At 41.7% G+C, this 20,863-nt stretch overlaps 1 protein-coding gene across 4 annotated transcripts in view; it reads right to left on the bottom strand.

Annotated features, from left to right (window-relative positions):
* Positions 1–20,863, bottom strand: part of LOC134340331 (rho GTPase-activating protein 23-like) — a 490,201-nt gene that overhangs the window by 144,239 nt on the left and 325,099 nt on the right. For 3 of the 4 annotated variants that reach the window (XM_063037438.1, XM_063037439.1, XM_063037437.1), the window contains exons 3-4: positions 8,352–8,376; positions 3,254–3,346 (exon numbers count right to left, since the gene is read on the bottom strand). In XM_063037438.1, coding sequence (XP_062893508.1) covers positions 3,254–3,346; positions 8,352–8,376 — 118 coding nt within the window. The remainder of the gene's footprint in view (positions 1–3,253; positions 3,347–8,351; positions 8,377–20,863) is intronic. The other variant, XM_063037440.1, reaches the window with a different exon arrangement.

Below are 20,863 nucleotides of genomic sequence, written 5' to 3'. Positions count from 1 at the left end.
TCTGATATTTCACATTCTTAAAATAAAGTAGTGATCCTAACTGACCTAAGACAGGGAATGTTTTCTAGGTTTAAATGTCAGGAATTGTGAAAAACTGAGTTGAAATGTGTTTGGCTAAGGTTCAACTGTATATGTACTTGGATATAAAATTTACTTTGAACTTTATTACACAAATTCCATTTTTAACAAGCAGATCACATGATTTTTTGGGTTGTATAACCTTTCCTTACGCTATTACACTAGCAGAAGTCCAATGCAATATGAACATTATGTCAACACATCCAAAATCACCCCACTCTAGTCTTGAATAGTGATAGGCAAGTAAACAGTTAATGGACAATTATGCAAACACGAGGAAATCTGCAGATGCTGGAAATTCAAGCAACACATATCAAAGTTGCTGGTGAACACAGCAGGCCAGGCAGCATCTCCAGGAAGAGGTGCAGTCGACGTTTCGGGCCGAGACCCTTCGTCAGGACTAACTGAAAGAAGAGATAGTAAGAGATTTGAAAGTGGGAGAGGGAGGGGGAGATCCAAAATGATAGGAGAAGACAGGAGGGGGAGGGATAGTTAACAGCTAACAGTAACGTAGTGGGGGAGGGCATGGTAGAATGGCAGTTAGCTCAAAGCTTTATAGTGCCAGCTGTAAGATCGGGGTTTAATTCCTGTCACTGTCAGTAAGGAGCTTGAACAGTTTCCCTGTGACCCAGCGGGTTTCCTCTTGATGCTCCTTCCGCATTCCAGACATACGGGTCAGGGTTACTAAGTTGTGGGCATGCTATGTTGGCACTGGAAGCATGTCAACACTTGAAGTCTACACCCAGCATATTCTCAGATTGTGTTGGTCATTGATGCAAATGATGTATTTAATCTTTATCTTCACCTTCATATAGGAAGAAGTATTCCAGAATACCACATTCACAATGACAGCAAAATCTAGTATACAAATGCTGGAATCAGATTAGAAGGACATCCAATTAGAACAGAGATGAGGAGGAATTTCTTTAGCCAGAGGGTGGTGAATCTGTGGAATTCATTGTCACAGATGGCTGTGGAAGCCAAGTCATTGGGCATATTTAAAGCACAGGTTGATAGATCCTTCATTAGTCAGGATGTCAAAGGTTACAGGAAGAAGGCAGGAGAATGGGGTTGAGAGGGATAATAAATCAACCATGATGGAATGGCTGAGCAGACTCCATGGGTTCGATGGCCTAATTCTGCTCCTATATCTTATGGTCTTATGGACAAGGCTGAAACACCCAAGGGAAAATTCCACCATCTCAGAAGTCAGTTTTCAGCCAACTTAATTCACTTCATACGATTTAAAGAAACAGCTGAGAGCACTGTACACAGCAAAGGCTAAAAGACCAGAAACTGTCCCTCTGCAGCACTGAAGATCTGCAACACAGAGTTCATTGTGTTTCTAGCCAAGTTGCTCCAGTACACTTAAAACACTGGCATCTACACAACAATCTGAAAATCATCCAAGATTATTTAATGTCATTTTCACAGTACACAAATGTAAAGGAAAACAAAATAATTGTTACTCTGGATCTGATGCAACATGTAGAAACCACAGTAAGATAAAGAACACAATAATAAAAAATGCAATAAATATAATTACATTAGATAGCTCATATACATTGATTATATGTACAAAATGACACTAGGTTCAGTTACGCAGTGTTCAGAAAAGCAAAAACAAATCCGATCCAGCTAATTCCCACTAAATTAGTCAATTGCCAGTTAGCAATAAACTAATGGAAGATGTCAAAGAGAGTGCAAGAGGCACTTACTCACGAGTAATAGTGCAATCACTCGGATTGAGTATGATGTTCTCCTAAGGGTTTGTCTATTGGTGGGTCCTCAGGTGGCTTTTGAGGCCGAGCCGGGATCCACATATTCTGGTGCAGAGTGGGCAAGAGTAAATGGTGACTGTTGTTAGTGGTTGGACCTTTTAGTTGTTCAGTCTCTCCTTTCACAGCTGCCATTTGTTCTCTGTGGCACAGCAGAGGTCGCTCTCGTGTAGCACAGCTCCCTCTTGAACAGATTTCCTCTGGGTGTATCTATTGAGTAAAATGTGTTCCCAGTCTTAAGATGTAATGTTGAATTTTTTCAGGCTGATTTTGATGTTACCTTTCAAACATTTCCTTTGCCCACCAGGGGCTCACTGACCTTCCTTCAACTGAGAATAAAGGACCTGTTTGGGGAGACATGAGTTATACATCCCAATGACATGACCAATTCATCGGAGTTGGTATTGCTTTATAGTGGTGGAGATGCTGTTCATGTTGGCCTCCTCCAATCTGCTCACCGATATTAAGCTGCACAATACCTAATCACAGTCTTAGTCCAAGTGCAGAGCGTGGTGCTATATAAAACTGACAACACTGGACAGCGAGAGGAAAACATTGTAATGGTCGGAGTCACACTTTACATAAAGATCATTCTGGACGTTGGAATTCAGATATAAATACAGGAGTTCCTCAAGGTAATGTCCTCTGTCCAACCATCTCGATCTGCTGCTTTGATGACTTCCTTACCATCACAAGGTCAGAATCAGAATCTGGTTTAATACCATTGGCATATATAGTGAAATTTATTGTGTTGTGGCAAAAGTACATTACAATATATAAGAATAAAAAACTATAAATTACAATGAGAAGTATATATAAAAAAGAAAATTAGTTTAAATAAGTAGTGCAAAAAGAGAGGAAAAAATACTGAGTGCTCATGGGTTTGCTGTCCTTTCAGAAATCTGATGGCGGAGGGGAAGGGACAGAAGAAGTCATGGTCAGCTACTGAAACCAAAGAAAACCTCAGTTTGTGACAACTATTTGTACCACTGGACCTGGACTTCCCAGTGCAATGGATTTTCTACTTTAAAAAAACTCTGCTACACTGGTCTCCTGTCATTGCTGGATATGATGGAAAACAACATTTTCTCTGTAGGTGGTTTCAAGTTTCTTTCATTTATCATACAATCAGCCTATGCACATTATGTTTTATAGGACTGCCTTTTTAGTTTATATTTATTGTGTTTTTTGTTTACTTATTGTGTTCTTTATACTTATTAGTTTTTCTCGCTGCTTTGGATCCGGAGTAATAATCATTTTGTTCTCCTTTACATTTGTGAACTGAAGAATGACAATAAACAATCTTGAATCTAATAATATACATTTTCTGGTGTTATTGGCCTAATCCTTTTGAAAAAGGTGATAACATAACTTAACAAGAAGCTAGTTGATATTACCTGTACATAGCCCAGCTTGATGCGCTGCTCCCCCTTCCTTCACACTTTTAACAAAAATGGTATCCATAGGTTCTGTCTGGCCTTTCTGAAACCCTGTGAAATAAAAGAATTCCAAAGTGTTATATCATTAGGGTAACTTTGTATAATGATTCCTTTCAAATCAGCCAGACGTTCTGATGGAATGGAACTCCAGTGAAACTTTCATTTACCACTTATTTCAGTAACACCATGGATTCTGTAGATGCTGGAGCTCCACAGCAATACACACAAAATGCTGGAGGAACTCAGCAGTTCAGGCAGTATCTATGGAGAGGAATAAGCAGTTGATGTTTCATTATATGATGTTTTATAATCGTAAAAAATATTTTATGATTTATTCCATCATAAAATAAATCAGCGTTTTATGATGAAATAAAGGAATTTCATCAACAGTCAAAATCCAGTTGTAGGGTCTTGGCCCAAAACGTTGACTGTTCATTGGTCTCCAGTGACGCTGCTTGACCTGCTGAGCTCCTCCAGCATTGTGTGTGTGTTACTAGCATGCTAGAGCCAAATTCACAACTTTTCCTTTGAATTTCAGCCAAGCTTGAACTAAAGCTATTGCATCAAACCTTTAGAGCAGGAGTTCCCAATCTTTTTTATGCCATGAAGCCTTACCGTTAACTGAGGGGTCCACAGACCCCAGGTTGGGAACTTTTGCTTCAGAGGAAGCTGTTATGAATTTCATCTTTACCATGTTTGTGACCCATGAATGCAAATTCTAGCACCAGCTCCCATAAGACACAGTGTTCTTTGCCAACCAGAGAGCAGCACCAGTCCACAATGCTCACTGGAGAAAATAAGTGTGAATTTTGGTCATTAGCACCTTGTGTAAAGAGAGACACTGCTACACAAGATGATATCACCATCAGAACCTGCATCAGAAGCTGTTGTTTAGAAGACTGCCACTATCTGTCCTACTCTGGTTAACTAAAAGTGCCATTGTAAAAGGTGGCTCTTTTTTCACACAGCGAAGCAGAATGAAAAACCACTGATTTCCATTCTTAGGGCACCATGGTAGCATACTGGTTAGCATTACGCTATTACAGGTTGGGAGTTTGGAGTTCAATTCCTGCATCCTCTGTAAGCAAGTTTATATGTTCCTTCCCATATGCACATGGGTTTCCTCTGGGCTCTCCAGTTTTCTTCCACAGTTCAAAGATGTTCTGGTTAGTAGATTAATTGGTTATTGCAAATTGTCCTGTGATTAGGATGGGGTTAAATAGGTGGGTTGCTGGGCAGCAAGGCTCAAAATGCCTGTTCTGCACTGTATCTCTACATAAAATAAAATAAATAAAAAAGTTCACTGAATTGAACAAGGGTTTTGTGAAAGGTGTTTAGGAGGTGGAAGGTAGAATGTGGAGCGATGAGAGGTGGGTGGAATTGGAGGCTACGGGGAAGTCCCTTAATGTGTTATATTTCTGTTCAGCTGATTCACAGTTCACTATTATTCTGTATATACTCATTCTTTTGACATTTTTGCCTTAAGATGTTGCCTGGACTTAGGTCCAGGGGAGGTTGTGTAGATTAGGACATTGTTCCATGAAACATATGGGATGGAGGGCAGCCTGGTAGAGAGGTATGTAAGAAGATGAGGGGTATAGACAGGGTGAAAGCACATAGTCTTTTTCCCATGGAAGTGGTGTTAAAAACAAGAGGATATAAGTTTAAATGCAGATTCTGGAGATCCACACACAAAAAAACTGGAGGAACTCAACGGGTCAGGCACCACTTATAGAAAGGAATGAATAGTTCGTGTTTTGGGTCAAGACTCTTTATCAGGTACAGGTTTAAGATTGGAGGCAAGAGAATTAAAAGGGTCATCTTATCATAAAAGGCTTCTTATCACAAACGGCAGGACATATCTGGAATGAAAGGCCAGAAACAGCAGTTGAAGTGGACACATAGACAAAATCTGACAGTCATCTAGATAAGTACATGGATAGGAGAGGTTTAGAGGGCTATGGGCCAAATATTGGCAGATGGGACTATCTCACTGGGCAACACAGTTGGCATGGACAATTTAGACCAAACAGCCTGTTACTCTGCATCAAAACTCCATGACTCTATTACTTCTTCCAGAGGGGGATGAAGAGAAGAAGGTAAACCTGAGTTTTGTTTTACAGAATTTCTAATGGCTATAAAATGAAATTAATTTGGAGAATGGTAGCAGTGTTTAGGGTAACATATTACAGCTCCAGTGACCTGGGTTCAATTCTGCTGCTGTTTGTAAGGAGTTTGCATGCTCTCCCCAGGATGACAGGTGCTCCAGTTTCCACCCACGTTTCAAAGACATACGGGTGAGTAGGTTAATTGTCACAAGGGTGTAAATGGGCGGCGCAAGCTTGTTGGGCCAGGATGGCCCTTTACCATGATGTATCTCTAAATAAATAAATAAAGTGCAAGGGAAAAGATGAAAATTTAGCAGCAACTAGGAGTTGAGGGGAATGAAGATTCGGTAGAGAAATTGATTACAGAAGATTTCACAACAACAGCAGAGTGAAAACAGTGGAAGAATGTGAGGACAATGAACAAATTCAATTTGCAGGGTATAGGGTGATATGGTAAAAATAAAAATGGTAAATATGCAGCAGTTAATATGGAGAAGGGCTCAAGGCATAAACTTCTGCTTTATTTGTAAATATTCATTGAGTTATACAGCATAGAAAGATGACCTTTGACTCAACTTGCCCATTATGTAGAGAAGTGTACAGCTGAGGCTTTATAAGGCATTGCTCAGTTTTTGACACCATGTCTAAGAAAGGATGTGCTAGTATAGAGAGAGTCCAGAGGAGGTTCATGAGAATGATCCTGGGAATGAAAGAGTTAACATATCAGGACTGTTTGATGGCTCTGGGCCTGTTCTCGCTGGAGTTTAGAAGATCAAGGGAGAATCTGATTGAAATCCATCAAATATTGAAAGGCCGAGATAGGGTGGACATGGAGAGGATGTTTCCAATAGTGGGGGAGCCTAGGACCAGAAGGAACAGCCTCAGGATAGAAGGATGTCCCTTTAGAACAGAAATCAGGAGGAATTTATTAAGCCAGAAAGTGGCGAATCTGTGGAATTCATTGCCACAGACAGCTGTGGAGGCCAAGTCATTGGGTAAATTTAAAGTGGAAGTTGATAGGCTCTTGATTAGTAGGGCATCAAAGATTACAGGGAGAAAGCAGGAGAATGGGGTTGAGAGGAATAATAAATCAGCCACGATCAAATGGCAGACGAGACTCGATGGGTTGAATGGCCTCGTTATTTCTGAGTTGGAATTTGGACTTTTTGACTTCTCGTTGATCAGTGTGGACAGAATAAGTTGCCATGGGAGGGGGCCCAGGGTGCTCATATCAAGGAAAGAACTGTGAATGAGATCTCTGAAGTGTTCCTTCCAGAGGAATTGACTGTCCTTCTCTCCCCCATGAGTTCACCGCTGCTCCCAGCTCTCAGTGGAGATAGAGATTCAGGTGTTGGACCATAGGTTGACTATTTAGAGCACTGAAGTCAAGGTAGTCAGCAAATTACTGACATTCTGCGCTTGCCCCATCTATCACCAGTTCTATGAGCCATTATCCGCTTCTCTCTTTTTCTATTCCCCATTTTGACTCCTCTTCTACCCTTCTCTTCTCATCACCTACCAAAACCTTCCTTTATTTCCCCTCCTCTTTCTCCTATGGTGCACTCTGCTCTCCTATCAGATCCAGACTTCTTTTGCCCTTTACTTTGTCCACCTATCAATCTCCAGCTTCTTACTTCATACCCTTTCCCTCTCCCTCTCCCACCTACTTTCCCCCTCAGCTGGCTCACCTATCACCTGCCAGCTTGTACTCCTTTCCCTCCCCCCATCTTATTCTGGCTTCTTCTGCCTTCCTTTCCAGTCCTGATGAAGAGTCTCAGTCTTTATTCCTTTCCTGATGCTGCCTCACCTGCTGAGTTTCTGCAGCATTTTGTGTGTGTTACTCTGGATTTCCAGCATCTGCACAATCTCTTGTGTACCTAATACAGTAGCCACTGAGTGTATGTTTGTAGTCTTCTGCTGCTGTAACCCGTCCACTTCAAGGTTCAAGGTTCAAGATCCCAGGAGATCAGCAGTTTCTGAGATACTCAAACCACCCCATTTGGCATCAACAATCATTCCATAGTCACAGTCACTTAGATCACATTTCTTCCCCATTCTGATGTTTGGTCTGAACAACAACTGAATCTCTCGAAAACATCTGCTTGCTTTTATGCATTCAGTTGCTGCCGCATGACTGGCTAATTAGCTATTTGCATTAACGAGCAGGCGTGCACCTAATAAAAAGGCTACAGAGTGTATTTTATTCGGTTTATTCAGGTCAAGTCTTGATGCGTGCATAAAGCAGCTTAGCGCAAGCAATCATTTTCAGCAAGTGATGTTATCTGATTATAAGTTCTGCTCTTTAGAACATATAACCATCAATCAAATGGATGACATTGCGAAATTTCCACTGCAAGTATTGACAAGAACTCTTAGGAAATCTCAAAGTTCCCCAGGCTTGAGATCAACAAGGCAGTTCAAATCTATTATTTTTACCTGGAGCACCGTATCTGCTGATTTATTGACGATGTACGTATAGAACAAAGAACAGTACCGCACAAATGACTCAAATGTTGTGCCAAACAACACTGTGGAAACAGCAGTGAAGAATCCTACATCTGAGTGCGACGGTATTCCTGAGCCTCCACCCTGGATTTGCATGACTCACAGTAGTGAAAGCTGAGAGGAAGCTACTGACACGATGAAGGAAGTCCTGAACACCGCCAGAGATGGAGGACCTGCATTGATGCCCTAAACGCTAGCGGCGTAATGGGCAGTAAGTAGTAGTTATGCCGAACCAATGAAATTAGTAATCAAATAGCCAACTAAAATAAGCCTTTCTGCCTACACAATGTCCATATCCTTCCACTTCCCTCATATTCATGTGCCTATCTAAACACGTCTTAAAAATCCCTCATGTATCTGCCTCTGCCACCACCCCAGGCAGCTCAATCCAGACATCCACCACTATGATCAAATTGTGTCACAATAATTATAGCAAGACTCACCTTTTCCATTTCCATTTTCTTCATCCTGCAATAGAATCAGAATAATATTCTGTTAAACTCAACAGAAGTTCTCTTATGACTCCAACAGTCTGAGCAATTTATTGCATTTAAATGAGCTTCTAACTGATTTTTAAAATTATCTTTATGAAGCCTCGACAGACTTCACGGTAAATAAAATGGAAAATTTCAACTACGTACCTACAGGAAAGATATTAATGAGATTGAAAGAGTGCATGTTCCAGAAATTGAGGACCTGAATTATGGAGAAAGGTTGAATAGGTGATACATGGAAGTGAAGGGGTATGGAGGGCTATGGTCCAGGCGCAGGTCGATGGATCTAAGCAGCATAATAGTTTGGCACAGACTACATGAGCTAAAGATGTCTCTGTGCTATAGTGCCCTATGACTCTAAGTTGGGCTATTCCCTGGAATGTAGGGAAATGAGGGGGAGATTTGATAGAGGTGTACAACATTATAAAGGGTATAGATAGGGTAAATGCAAGCAGGCTTTTTCCACTGAGGCAGGGTGAGGCGAGAACTAGAGGTTATGGGTTAAGGATGAAAGGTAAAATAATCAAGGGGAGCATGAGGGGAAATCTTTTCACTCAGAGGGTGGTGAAAACGTGGAACGAGTTGTCAGCAAAATGCGGGTGGAAGCAGGTTTGATTTCAACAAATAAGATAAGTTTGGATAAATACATGGATGAGTGGGGTCTGGAGGGCTATGGTGCAGGTGTGGGTCGATGGGACTGGGCAGAATAACAGTTCAGCATGGACTAGATGGGCCAAATAGCATGTTCCTGTGCTGTAGTGCACTATGACACTATGATTCTATAGTTTAAACATAGAAATGGCTGAAAAAGGAAATGCTATTTATGATGACAATATACAATGTGTTTCTTTTATATATTTATTGCCTTACAAATTTATTGTCTGAACAGTAAGAAAACTTCACTTAACTAGAGTTCATCTGAATTCACTATATCTGGTACTTAATAGTCAATCCCTAATTTCACATAATTCAGATTCAGATTTATTTATCACATGTACATCAAAAGATACAGTGAAAAGCATTGTTTGCGTTAACAGCCAACACACCCAAGGATGTGCTGGGGTCAGAACATAAGTGTCGCCACACATTCTGGCGCCAACGCAGCATGCCCATAATGCTCAGCAGAACAACACAGAACACAATAAGCGACAAGAAAACAACAAAACAAGGCCCTTTCATTACTTCAAGACTCTTGCCGTGGTGAACATTATGCTGTTGTATTGGTTCCAGTGGAGAACCCCACAATCCAGATAAAATATCTTTAAAGGTTATGGAAGCAGCTTTGTACTCCACTGCATGTCCGATTTCAACAACCTACTGCCTTTCAGAGAGATACGTCCAAAAGTAGTTTGTGGGTTTAAGAAGGTTAGACTTTAAGACCATAAGACAGAGGAGCAGAAAAAGGCCATTTGGCCCATCGAGTCTGCTCCACCATTCCATCATGACTGATTTATTATCTCTCTCAACCCCATTCTTCTGCCTTCTCCCTGTAACCTTGGCTGCCCTGACTAATCAAGAACCTATCAAGCTGCATTGTAAAAATACTTAATGACTTGGCCTCCACAGCCATCTGAGGCAATGAATTTCACAGGTTCACCACCCTCTGGCTAAAGAAATTCCTCCTCATCTCAGTACCTCTGGTACTGAACTTCCCCACTGTAAGAAATATCCTCTCCATGTCAATTCTATTTAGGCCTTTCAATATTCATTAGGTTTCAGAGACCCCTCTCTCATTCTTCTAATCTCCAGTGAATACAAGCCCAGAGTCATCAAATATTCCTCATATGGTAACCCTTTCTTTCCCAGAGTCATTGTCATGAACCTCCTCTGGAACCTCTCCAATGCCAGCACATCTTTTCTTAGATCAGGGGCCCAAAACTGCTCACAATACTCTAAATGTAGTCTGACCAATGTCTTATAAAGCCTCAGCATCACATCTTTACTCTTATATTTTAGTCCATTCAAAATGAATGCTAATATTGTATTTGCTTTCCTTACCACTGACTCAACCTGCAAGTTAACCTTTAGGGAAATCTGCACCAGGACTCCCAATTTCCTTTGCACCTCTGATTTTTGCATTTTCTCCCCTTTTAGAAAAAAGTCTACACCATTTTTCCTTCTACCAAAGTGCAAGACCATACACTTCCCTACGCTATATTCCATCTGCCAATTCTTTGCCCATTCTCCCAATCTGTCCAAGTCCTTCTGCAGATACCCTGCTTCCTTAACACTACCTGTCCCTCCACTTATCTTTGTATCGTTTGCAAACGTGGCCACAAAACTATCAATTCTGTCATCCAAATCATTGACATATAATGTGAAAAGAAGCGGTCCCAACACCGACCCCTGTGGAACACCACTAGTCACTGGTAGCCAGCCAGAAAAGGTCCCCTTTTTCCCCACACTTTGTCTCCTGCCAGTCAGCCAATCTTCTATCCATGATAGTATCTTTCCTGAAATATCATGGGATCTTATCTTGTTAAACAGCCTCATGTGTGACACCTTCTTAAAGGCCTTCTGAAAATCCAAGGAAACAATATCCACTGACTCTCCTTTGTCTATCCTGCCTGTTACTTCCTCAAAAAATTCCAAAAGATTTGTCAGCCAAGATTTCTCCTTAAGGAAACCATGTTGACTTTGGCCTATTTTATCATGTCCCTCCAAGTACCCCGAAACCTCATCCCAGCATCTTCTCAACCACTGAAGTCGGGCTAACTAACCTATAATTTCTTTTCTTCAGCCTCCCTCCCTTCTTAAAGAGTGGAATTACATTTGCAATTTTTTTGCAGTCCTCCAGAACCATTCCAGAATCTAGTGATTCTTGAAAGATCATTAGTAATGCCTCCACAATCTGTCAGCTACCTCTTTCAGGACCTGGGGTGTAGTCCATCTGGTCCAGGTGACATATCTACCTTCAGACCTTTGAGCTTCCCAGGCACCTTTTCCAAGCAACTACACTCACGTCTGCCCCCTGACACTCTCAAATTTCTTGCATATTGCTAGTTTCTTCCAGTGAAGACAGACGCAAAATACTTATTAAATTCATCCGCCATTTCTCTGTCCCCCATTATTGCCTCTCTAGTGTAATTTTCTAGTGGTCCAATATCTACTCTTGTTTCTCCTTTACTCTTTATATATCTGAGAAAAACCTTTGGTATCCTCTTTCATATTATTTGCTAGCTTACCTTCATATTTCTTTTTTCCTCTCCTTGTGGCTTTTTAGTTGCCTACTGTTGGTTTTTAAAAGCTTCCAAATCCTCTAACTTTCCACTAATTTTTACAATCTTATATGCCCTTTCTCCTTTTATGCTGTTTTTGACTTCCCTTCTTAAGTCTGCAGTCTGAGACCCTAAGCTTAATCACTTTAAATCAAATAGGTGATTCCATCTTTTTCGTATCAAGAAAATTAATTTGTTTTCTGTCTAGTTCTTCTGAGGATGCAATCTTGGATGATGGTTCTCCTGTATATCAAAATCTTCAAAAACCTCCCAAGGTATTTTTAAGAAATATTTCAACTTTCCTGTCCGAACTTATCTCTGACAAGTATTAAGACTGAACTCCTTTTATTAAAGGTGCTTACTCAATCTTCACTTAAAGCATCAACATAAGAAAATCGGACACTAGATAGATTGTAGAGGCTATAGACTCTAAATAATTTCTATCCAAATGCCCTCTCCCCTATTTCAACAATCTTAACCTATATAATCAAGTGACCCCCTTTAACCAGTGACAAAGAACATAGAAGAGTACAGCACAAGAACAGGCCCTTCAGCCCACAATGCTGAGCCTAACGAATTAGTAATCAAATGGCCAAATGAGCTAATCCCTTCTGCCCACTCAATGTCCATTTCCGTCCATTTTCCTCACATTCATGTGCCTATCTAAACATCTCTTAAAATTCCCTGATGTATCTGCCTTTACCACCACGCCAGGCAGTGCATTCCAGGCACTCACCACTCTCTGTGTAAAACAACTACACCTCACATTTCCTTTAATTACCCCACTCCCACCTTAAATGCATGCCCTCTGGTATTAGATATTTCAACCCTGGAAAAAAATACTGTCTACTCATCTATGCTTCTCATAATCTTTAAAACCTCTAAGAGATCTCCCCTCAGCCTCCAGGGAAAACAACCTAAGTTTGTCCAACCTTTCATTATAGGACATACCCTCTAGTCTAGGCAACATCCTGGTAAACCGCTTCTGCACCCTCTCCAAAGCCTCGACATCCTTCCTATAGTGGGGTGACCAGAATTGTATCAATTTGTGTAGTCACTTTCAGGGAGCTACGAAGTTGAACCCCAATATCCCTCTGCTCATCAGTACTGTTAAGCTAGTTGCCCTTAACAGTGTACTATCTCTTTACATTTGACCTTCACGCATTTATTATAGATTATTAGCGATTCAGAGTAATCACATTCTGTACTACTGAACTACAGCAACTTAAGTAAATGCAGCTGAACAATACAATTTGCACCATAAAGTTGCAAAATGGAATGAGGCTATTCATCCCACAAAATTGTTGCCTTTCAAAGACAATTAGAGATGGGTAATTTAATGCTGGTTCAGCCTGCGAAGCCCACATCCCTTAAAAGAATAAAAAGAAACTCTATGTTAAGGATCTTGCCAGTCCCACCTCACTGTCTCTCTCTGCAATTACATTCCAGCTACTTTTTAATTGCTATACTTGATTCTGTATCCTGTGTAAAACATACACTCAGTGGTCACTTTATTAGGGACCTCCTGTATCTAATGAAGTGGCCACTGAGGGTACGTTCATGGTCTTCTGCTGCTGTAGCCTATCTAGTTCAAGGTTCATCGTGTTGTGTGCTCAGAGATGCTCTTCTACACACCACTGTTGTAACATATGATATTTGAGTTACTGCCACCTCCCTGTCAGCTTAAACCAGTCTGGCCATTCTCCTCTGACCTCTCTCATTAACAAGGCATTTTTACCCATAGAACTGCTGCTCACTGGAGGTTTTTTTTTGTTTTTCACACCATTTTGTTTAAACTCAAGAGACTGCTGTGGATGAAAATCCCAGGAGATCATCAGTTTCTGAGATATTCAAACCACCCTGTCTGGCACCAACAATCATTCCACAGTCAAAGTCACTTAGATCACATTTCTTCCCCATTCTGGTGTTTGGTCTGAACAACAACTGAACCTCTTGACCGTGTTGGCATGCTTTTATGCACTGAGTTGCTGCCATGTGATTGGCTGATTAGATACTTACATTAGCAAACAGGTATATCTAATAAAAGTGGCCACTGAGTGTATTTTCCTCACATCACTCATTATTTTTGCCAGTCAGCTTCATTCAATGTCTCCTAGTTCTTAACCCTCTGTCAATCATAACTATGTATCTCTACCTAGTCCCTATATCCTTCATAATTTTCAACAGCTTCATCAGACTTATTTGCAACCTCCTCTATTTCACAAAGAACAAGTCTCATATCTCCAGTTCATGCACATAACTGAGGTCCCTCAACCCTTGATAACCTCTTCCATATCTTCTCTAAAAGCTTTACAGATTCTCTGTACCAGGCACGGGCTTTCCAATGCACGTTTTCACATTGGCAGGTCCGTTTTGACACTCCCACACTGTACATTGCCCAGCATGTATCGTTACTAACATGACACAGTAAAAACGTTTAAATCATATTATTCCATTGTCATTCTTGCTCCACACACATGTAGTAGTCTCCTCTAGCTTATATTCCCTCTTCTCATTCTTCCAAGCAAAACATAACACTGCATATCTCCCAATATGTTCTCTTCACCAAACACCCAACTCTGAAATTAAAATAAAGCATTGGTTAATGCCTGGAGGATCCCTGGGAAATTCTTTTTTCCAATTCAAGGTGTAACCTTTCACTATTACTCTTCCTTTCCCACTGCATTGTCAGTTTTCTATTCATTCTGTTACCACAGCTTGAGGGCAATGGAAAGAAAAATGTCTTTCACAGGAAACGCCCTCCCTACCACGGAGCACATCATCATGGAGTGCTGTCACAAGAAAGCAGCATCCATCATCGAGGAACCCCCACCATCTTGGACAGGCTCTCTTCTTGCCACTGCCATCTGGAAGGAGGTCCAGGTGCCTTTGGTCTCACAGCACCAGGTTCAGGAACAGTTATTACCCCTCAACCTCAGGCTCCTGAAGCAGTGTGGACTACTTCAGCTCAACTCTGAACTGATTCTACAACCTTTGATTCACTTTCAGTCTTTGATTGTAGTTTTTCATTGATTCTATTGTATTTCTTTGTTCTACTGTGAATGCCCACATGAAAATGAATCTCAAGGAAGTATATGGTCATATATACATACTTTGATAATAAATTTACCTTGAACTTTGAAAATGGGTTTATTTTACTTTATTCAGAAATACAATGTGAAGTAGGCCCTTCCAGCTCACCTAGCAACCCACACATTTTAACACTGGCCTAACCAAAGGATGATTTACAATAACCAATTAACCTACTAAACTGTAGGTTGGAACAGTTTCATGTTACTCCGCTACTTTGAAAAGCACAAGTGCAATAACTTTCAGTATCAATAAACTCTGTTGAATACCTTTACTTTATATACCAATACTGGCAATAAAGACTGGCACTAAGCAAACCAAAAACACAAGAGATTCTGCAGAAGCCAAATGAAGATGGCAGAGTTTGTCACTGAAATGATGGTTAAAATAAATACCTGTACCCAGCTGGAAGGCCATCAAGAGTTTATTTGTCATTTACACCAGAAAAGCACTAGATCCTTTTTCACTCTGCAGAAGCCAGTTATTCTTGGTAAATACACACAAAATGGTGGAGGAACATTAGAGGGTGCAGAGGTGATTTACCAGGATGCTGCTTGGATTAGAAAGCATGCCTTATGAGGAAAGGTTGAGTGAGCCAAGTTTTTTCTCTTTGGAGTGAAGGAGGATGAGGTGTCTTTACAGAGGTGTAACAACTTGAAAAAGCGTCACAGATCGAGTGGACAGCTAGTGCCTTTATCCCAGGGCAGAACTGGCTAATAAAAGCACCTGTTCTGTGTTGTAGTGTTCTATGTTCTAATTCAGCCAGTCAGGCAGTATCTATGGAGGGGAATAAACAGTCAAAGTTTTGGGCTGAGACCCTTCACTAGGACCAGAAAGGAAGACGAAAGAAACCAGAGTAAGGTGGGGGGGGGGGGGTTAGGACTACAAACTGGCAGGTGATGGGTGAAGTCAGGTGAGGGGGAAGGTGGGTGAGTGGGAGAGGTGGGATGAAGTAAGAAACTGAGAAGTGATAGGTGGAAGAGGTGAAGGGCTGAAGAAGTAGGAATCTGAGAGGAGAGGATAGTGGACCTTGGGAGAAAGGGAAGGAGGAGGGGCACCAGAGGGAGGCAAAGGGTGGGTGAGAAGACAAGTGGGGAACCAGAATGGGGAATGGAAAAAGAAAAAAGGGGGAGGGGCAAGAAGTTACCAGAAGTTTGAGAATTCAGTGTTCATGCTGTCAGGTCGATGGCTGCCCAGACAAAATGTCAGATGTTGCTCCTGCACCCTGAGTATGGCCTCATTCTGGCAGCAGAGGAGGGCATGGGCCAACATGTCAGAATGGGAATGGGAAGTTGAACTGATATGGGTGGCCACCAGGAAATTCCATCTTTTGTGGTGGATGGTGCTTGACAAAGTGGTTCCCACCCACCCCACCTATGTTAGGTTTCACTAACGTATATGAGTCAGCACTGGGAGCATGGAATACAGTAGATGAGCCTAACAGATTTGCAGCTGAAGTGTTGCCTCATCTGGAAGGATTGTTTGGGGCCCTGGATGGTGGCAAGGGAGGAGGTATAGCACGTGTCCTGCTTACAGGAATAAGTACCGGGGGAGGGGGGAGATCAGCAAGGGGGAACGAATGGACAAGTGAGTCACATAGAGAGTGATCCCTACACAAAGCAGATGGGGGTGGGGGTCAGTGAGAAACACGCTTAGTGGTAGGATCCCATTGTAAACTGATCCATTAAGTGCAGTCTGCCTGTCATGATTTCATTCAGCATCAACTCATAAATTTTCACTTACACTCTTGAGAATAGGTTAAGTTTCTGACCATCAATTTTACCCCTTACAATTTCCTAACACATATCAGGGCAAGTAATTGTGTGAGAAGATGCAACTCAAATAATGCCAGTCCCTCCTCACCAAAAGAAATGCCAATAATTGGTTTAGAGGTGGAGTATCAGATTGTTAACTGTAGCATAGCAAACAAACATGATAGAAAAATAAATACGAGGATGTAATTATTACCCCATTTCACAAGTGTAACACTGGATACTTAACTGATTCAAAAATAATGTTGAGAATAACAAAGTAAAGTGACTGCACTAAATCAGGGGTCCCCAACCTTTTTCACACTGCGGACCGGCTGACTGGGGGCTGGTGGGGGGTGGTGGTAGGGTTGCCAATGGACGAGAGTAGCAGTCAAATACGCTGGGTTTACCCTGAGGAAGACTACAATGACCATGAAGCCTTGCGCAGGCACTAGCACGCATGAATGTACGGTTTTGTTCTACAAATCGTTTTTGGCGATTCTGTTCGGGGGGTGGGAGGGGGGGTGTTAATCACGACCGGAATATCGGTGATAAGTGGCTAATACACTCAATTTCCTTTCTAAAAGGGTTTATCTAACGAATTTAATATTAAACACACAGCACATATTTTCCTTGCATGAATATAGTGATAAGTCAATTATCAGGGGAGCTTGAAGTAAGTGTTGAACAAACTTCCAGTAGAAGTGGTAGAGGCAGGTTCGATATTATCAATTAAAGAAAAATTGGATAGGTATATCGACAGGAAAGAAATGGAGGGTTATGGGCTGAGGGCAGGTCGGTGGGACTAGGTGAGAGTAGCGTTCAGCACGGACTAGAAGGGGAGTGCTGTAATTGTTAAATGGTTATATAAGTCAATAGCATCATAACATTTTAAGTAACGCTTGGATATTAAACACGCAGCGCATATTTTCCCCGTATGAACATATAAAATCATTGCAACACACCAATATCGCTGAATCAGTGGGAGCCCTGGGCTTGTTTCCCTGCAACGAGACCGTCCCATCGAGGGGTGATGGGAGACAGCGATACTCAAAGGGGGTTCCTTATGTCCAGTCTATTCCGCAATTTAGTTTTCGTTGCGTTCATTGCAGAGATATGTTGGAAATGGAAGCAACATTTTCAGTGCTTTCATGGCTATCTCAGGATATTTAGCCTTGACTTTGATCCAGAATGCCGGCAGAGATGTTATGTCAAACATACTTTCCAGCCCGCCGTCATTTGCAAGCTCGAGGAGTTGATCTCCTTTCCGCGCTGACATGGATGACGCCCGGGTAATGACCTCGTGTGTGTTCAAGCCCAACAGTGGGCGTGACAGGGAATGAGGAAAGGTGCAGCTGACTCCTGTCGCCAAATCATATCGCTTCCTCGCGGCCCGGTAGCGCATGCTTTGCGGCCTGGTACCGGTCCGCGGCCCGGTGGTTGGGAACCGCTGCACTAAATGGTCCAGAGGTTTCCAATGAGTGAGAAAATGAACTGTCACATAAAGCTTTGTAAATGGGGCAACTCACACTGGTTACTCATGTGAAATAGCAAGACTTAAACTGTAAACAATGCTAAAATATATAAGACCAAAAGACATAGAAGCTGAATTAGACTAATTGGCCCATCGATTCTGCTCCATTATTCCATCATGGCTGATTTATTATCCCTCTCAACCCCATCCTCCTGCCTTCTCCCCATAACCTTTGACACCCTGACTAATCAAAACCCTATCAACCTCTGCTTTAAATATACTCAATGACTTATCCTCCACAGCCGTCGGTGTTAATGAATTCCACAGATTCAACACTCTCTGGCCAAAGAAATTCTTCCTCATTCTGTTTTCGATAGTTCCATTTAATAGTTTTAATAGCTTCCAGGATGTCCCTCTGTTCTGTGGTTGTGTTCTCTGGTCTTAGACGCCCCCACTACAGGAAACATTCTCTCTACGTCCACTCTATCTAGGCCTTTCAATTTTCAATAAGTTTCATAAAAGCACAAAGACAAAGAAGGGGTAGTCAGAATACACACCAATCACCAATGAGGGGTGAGAAATGGAAAGGGCAAGGAGTTTCAAGTTCCTGGGCTTCAGCATTTCACAGGATCTTCTCTGGGCCCAACTCATTGATACAATCACAAAGGCAGCACACCAGTAGTTCTACTTCCCGGGGAGTTTGAGGAATTTCAGTATATCAAAGAATCTTACAAGTTTCTGGAGATGTTTGATGGAGAACATCCTGATTGGTTACATCACAGCCTGGTGTGGAGGCTCCAATGCATAGGATTGCAAGAGGCTGCAGAGGATTGCAGACTCAATCAACTCTATCATGGGTAGAACTCTTCCCGCCATCAAGGTTCCTCAAGAAGGCAGCATTTATCATTAAAGCCTCCACCATGCAGGTCATGCCTCTTCTTATTACAATCATCAAGAAGGAGGTACAGGAGCCTGAAGACTTTATAGGAACAGTGTCTTTCCCCTTCGCCATCAGATTTCTGAAGGATCCATAAACCCATGAACACTACCTTTTTATTCTTTTTTATTAACTATTTCAAAGTAAATTAATTATCTTGTGGGCATTCACAATAAATACAAAGAAACAAAGAATCAATGAAAGACAGTACATAACAAGACAGGCAAACAGGCAATGTACAAAAGACAACTAATAATAATAGATAAGCAATAAATATTGAGAACGTGAGATGAAGAATCCATGAAAGTGAGTCCACAGATGGTGGGAACAACTCAGTGTTGGGTTAAGTGAAGTTCAATGAAGTTAATTCCACTGGTTCCAGAGCCTGATGGTTGAGGGGTAATAACTCCTCCTGAACCTGGTGGTGTTGCTCCTGAGGCTGCTGTACCCCCTTCCTGATAGTGAGAAAAGAACATGGCCTGGGTGGTGAGGGTCCTTGATGATGGATGCTGCTTTCTTGCTCTATATAGATGTGCTCAATGGTGGAGTGGGTGTTGCCTGTGGTGGACTGGGCTGTATCCACTACTTTTGTAGGATTTTCCATTCATGGGCATTGGCGTTTCCATGCCAGGCTGTGATGCAACCTGTCAAATATACTCTCCACCACACATCTATTGAAGTTAAAGTTTTAGATGTCATGCCAAATCTTTGCAAACTTCTAAGAAAGTTCAAAGTTCAAAGTAAATGTATTATCAAAGTATGTATATGTCATCACACACAACCCTGAGATTCATTTTCTTGCGGGCATACTCAATAAATCCATTAAATAACCACAACATAATCAATGAAAGTCCGCCCCAACTTAGGCATTCAACCAATATGCAAAAGCCAACAAACTGTGTAAATCAAAAAAATAAATTATAATAATAATAAATAAATAAGCAATAAATATTGAGAACACCAGAACATGAGATAAAGAGTCCTTGAAAGTGAGTCCATTGGTTGTAGGACTATTTCAAGGATGTGGCAGGTGAAGCTGATTCAAAAGCATGATGGTTGAAGAGGTAATAACTGTTCCTGAACCTAGTACTATGAGTTTTGAGGCTCCTGTACCATCTTCCTGATGGCAGCAGTGAGAGGAGAGCATGTCCCAGGTTGTGGGGGTCCCTAATGATGGATACTGCCTTCCTGTAACAACATTTCATGTGCTCAACAGTGGGGAGGGCTTTACCGTGATGGACTGAGCCATATCCACTATTTTTTGTTGCATTTTCCGTTCAAGGTCATTAATGTCTACATACCAGGCAGTGATGCAGCCAGTCAGGATACTCTCCACCACATATCTATAGAAGTTTGTCAACGTTTTAGATGTTGTGCCAAACTCAAACTCCTAAGGAAACAGAGCCACTGCCATGCTTTCTTCATAATTGCACTTACAAACCACGACAGATCCTCTGAAATAATAATACCGAGCAATTAAAATTGCTGACCCTCTCCATCTTTGATTCCCCCCCACCCCCGCCTCCAATGAGGGCTGCCTCATGGATCTCTGGACAGCTTGCTATTTATCTATTCTTTATTCTTTGTTGAATGGAACCAAATGTAGATAAAGGTGCAGAAAGATACTGGAGGTCTTATCGAAGATGGAACAGGGACAAGTAACTTAGAGGCCTGGCCATGGCGAGATTAAGTTAGCCAAGTAAACATTGAGTATGCAGAGGTTTAAATCTGAAGGTATTTCCCAGCTGCTGAAGTGTGGTGCAAAGTGAATTGCATTAGCTTGTCACTTATCTATTTTGTAATTTATAGTAACTTCATGTCTCTACACCACACTGCTGCCATTAAAAACAAATTTCATGTCATATAATTCAGAGACACACCTCTGTCAAAGGAGGTATAAGGTGCTCCTTCCCTCTGCTAACCTGCAGGTCACCCTGGGGCAAGGTGTAGTACCTGCTTAGCATCCCCCACCCCCGATCAGGGTCACATGA

The sequence above is a fragment of the Mobula hypostoma genome, chromosome X1 (genome assembly GCF_963921235.1).
Source record: "Mobula hypostoma chromosome X1, sMobHyp1.1, whole genome shotgun sequence".
In the NCBI taxonomy this organism is placed as follows: domain Eukaryota; kingdom Metazoa; phylum Chordata; class Chondrichthyes; order Myliobatiformes; family Myliobatidae; genus Mobula; species Mobula hypostoma.
This window is presented reverse-complemented; position numbering and strand designations above follow the sequence as displayed.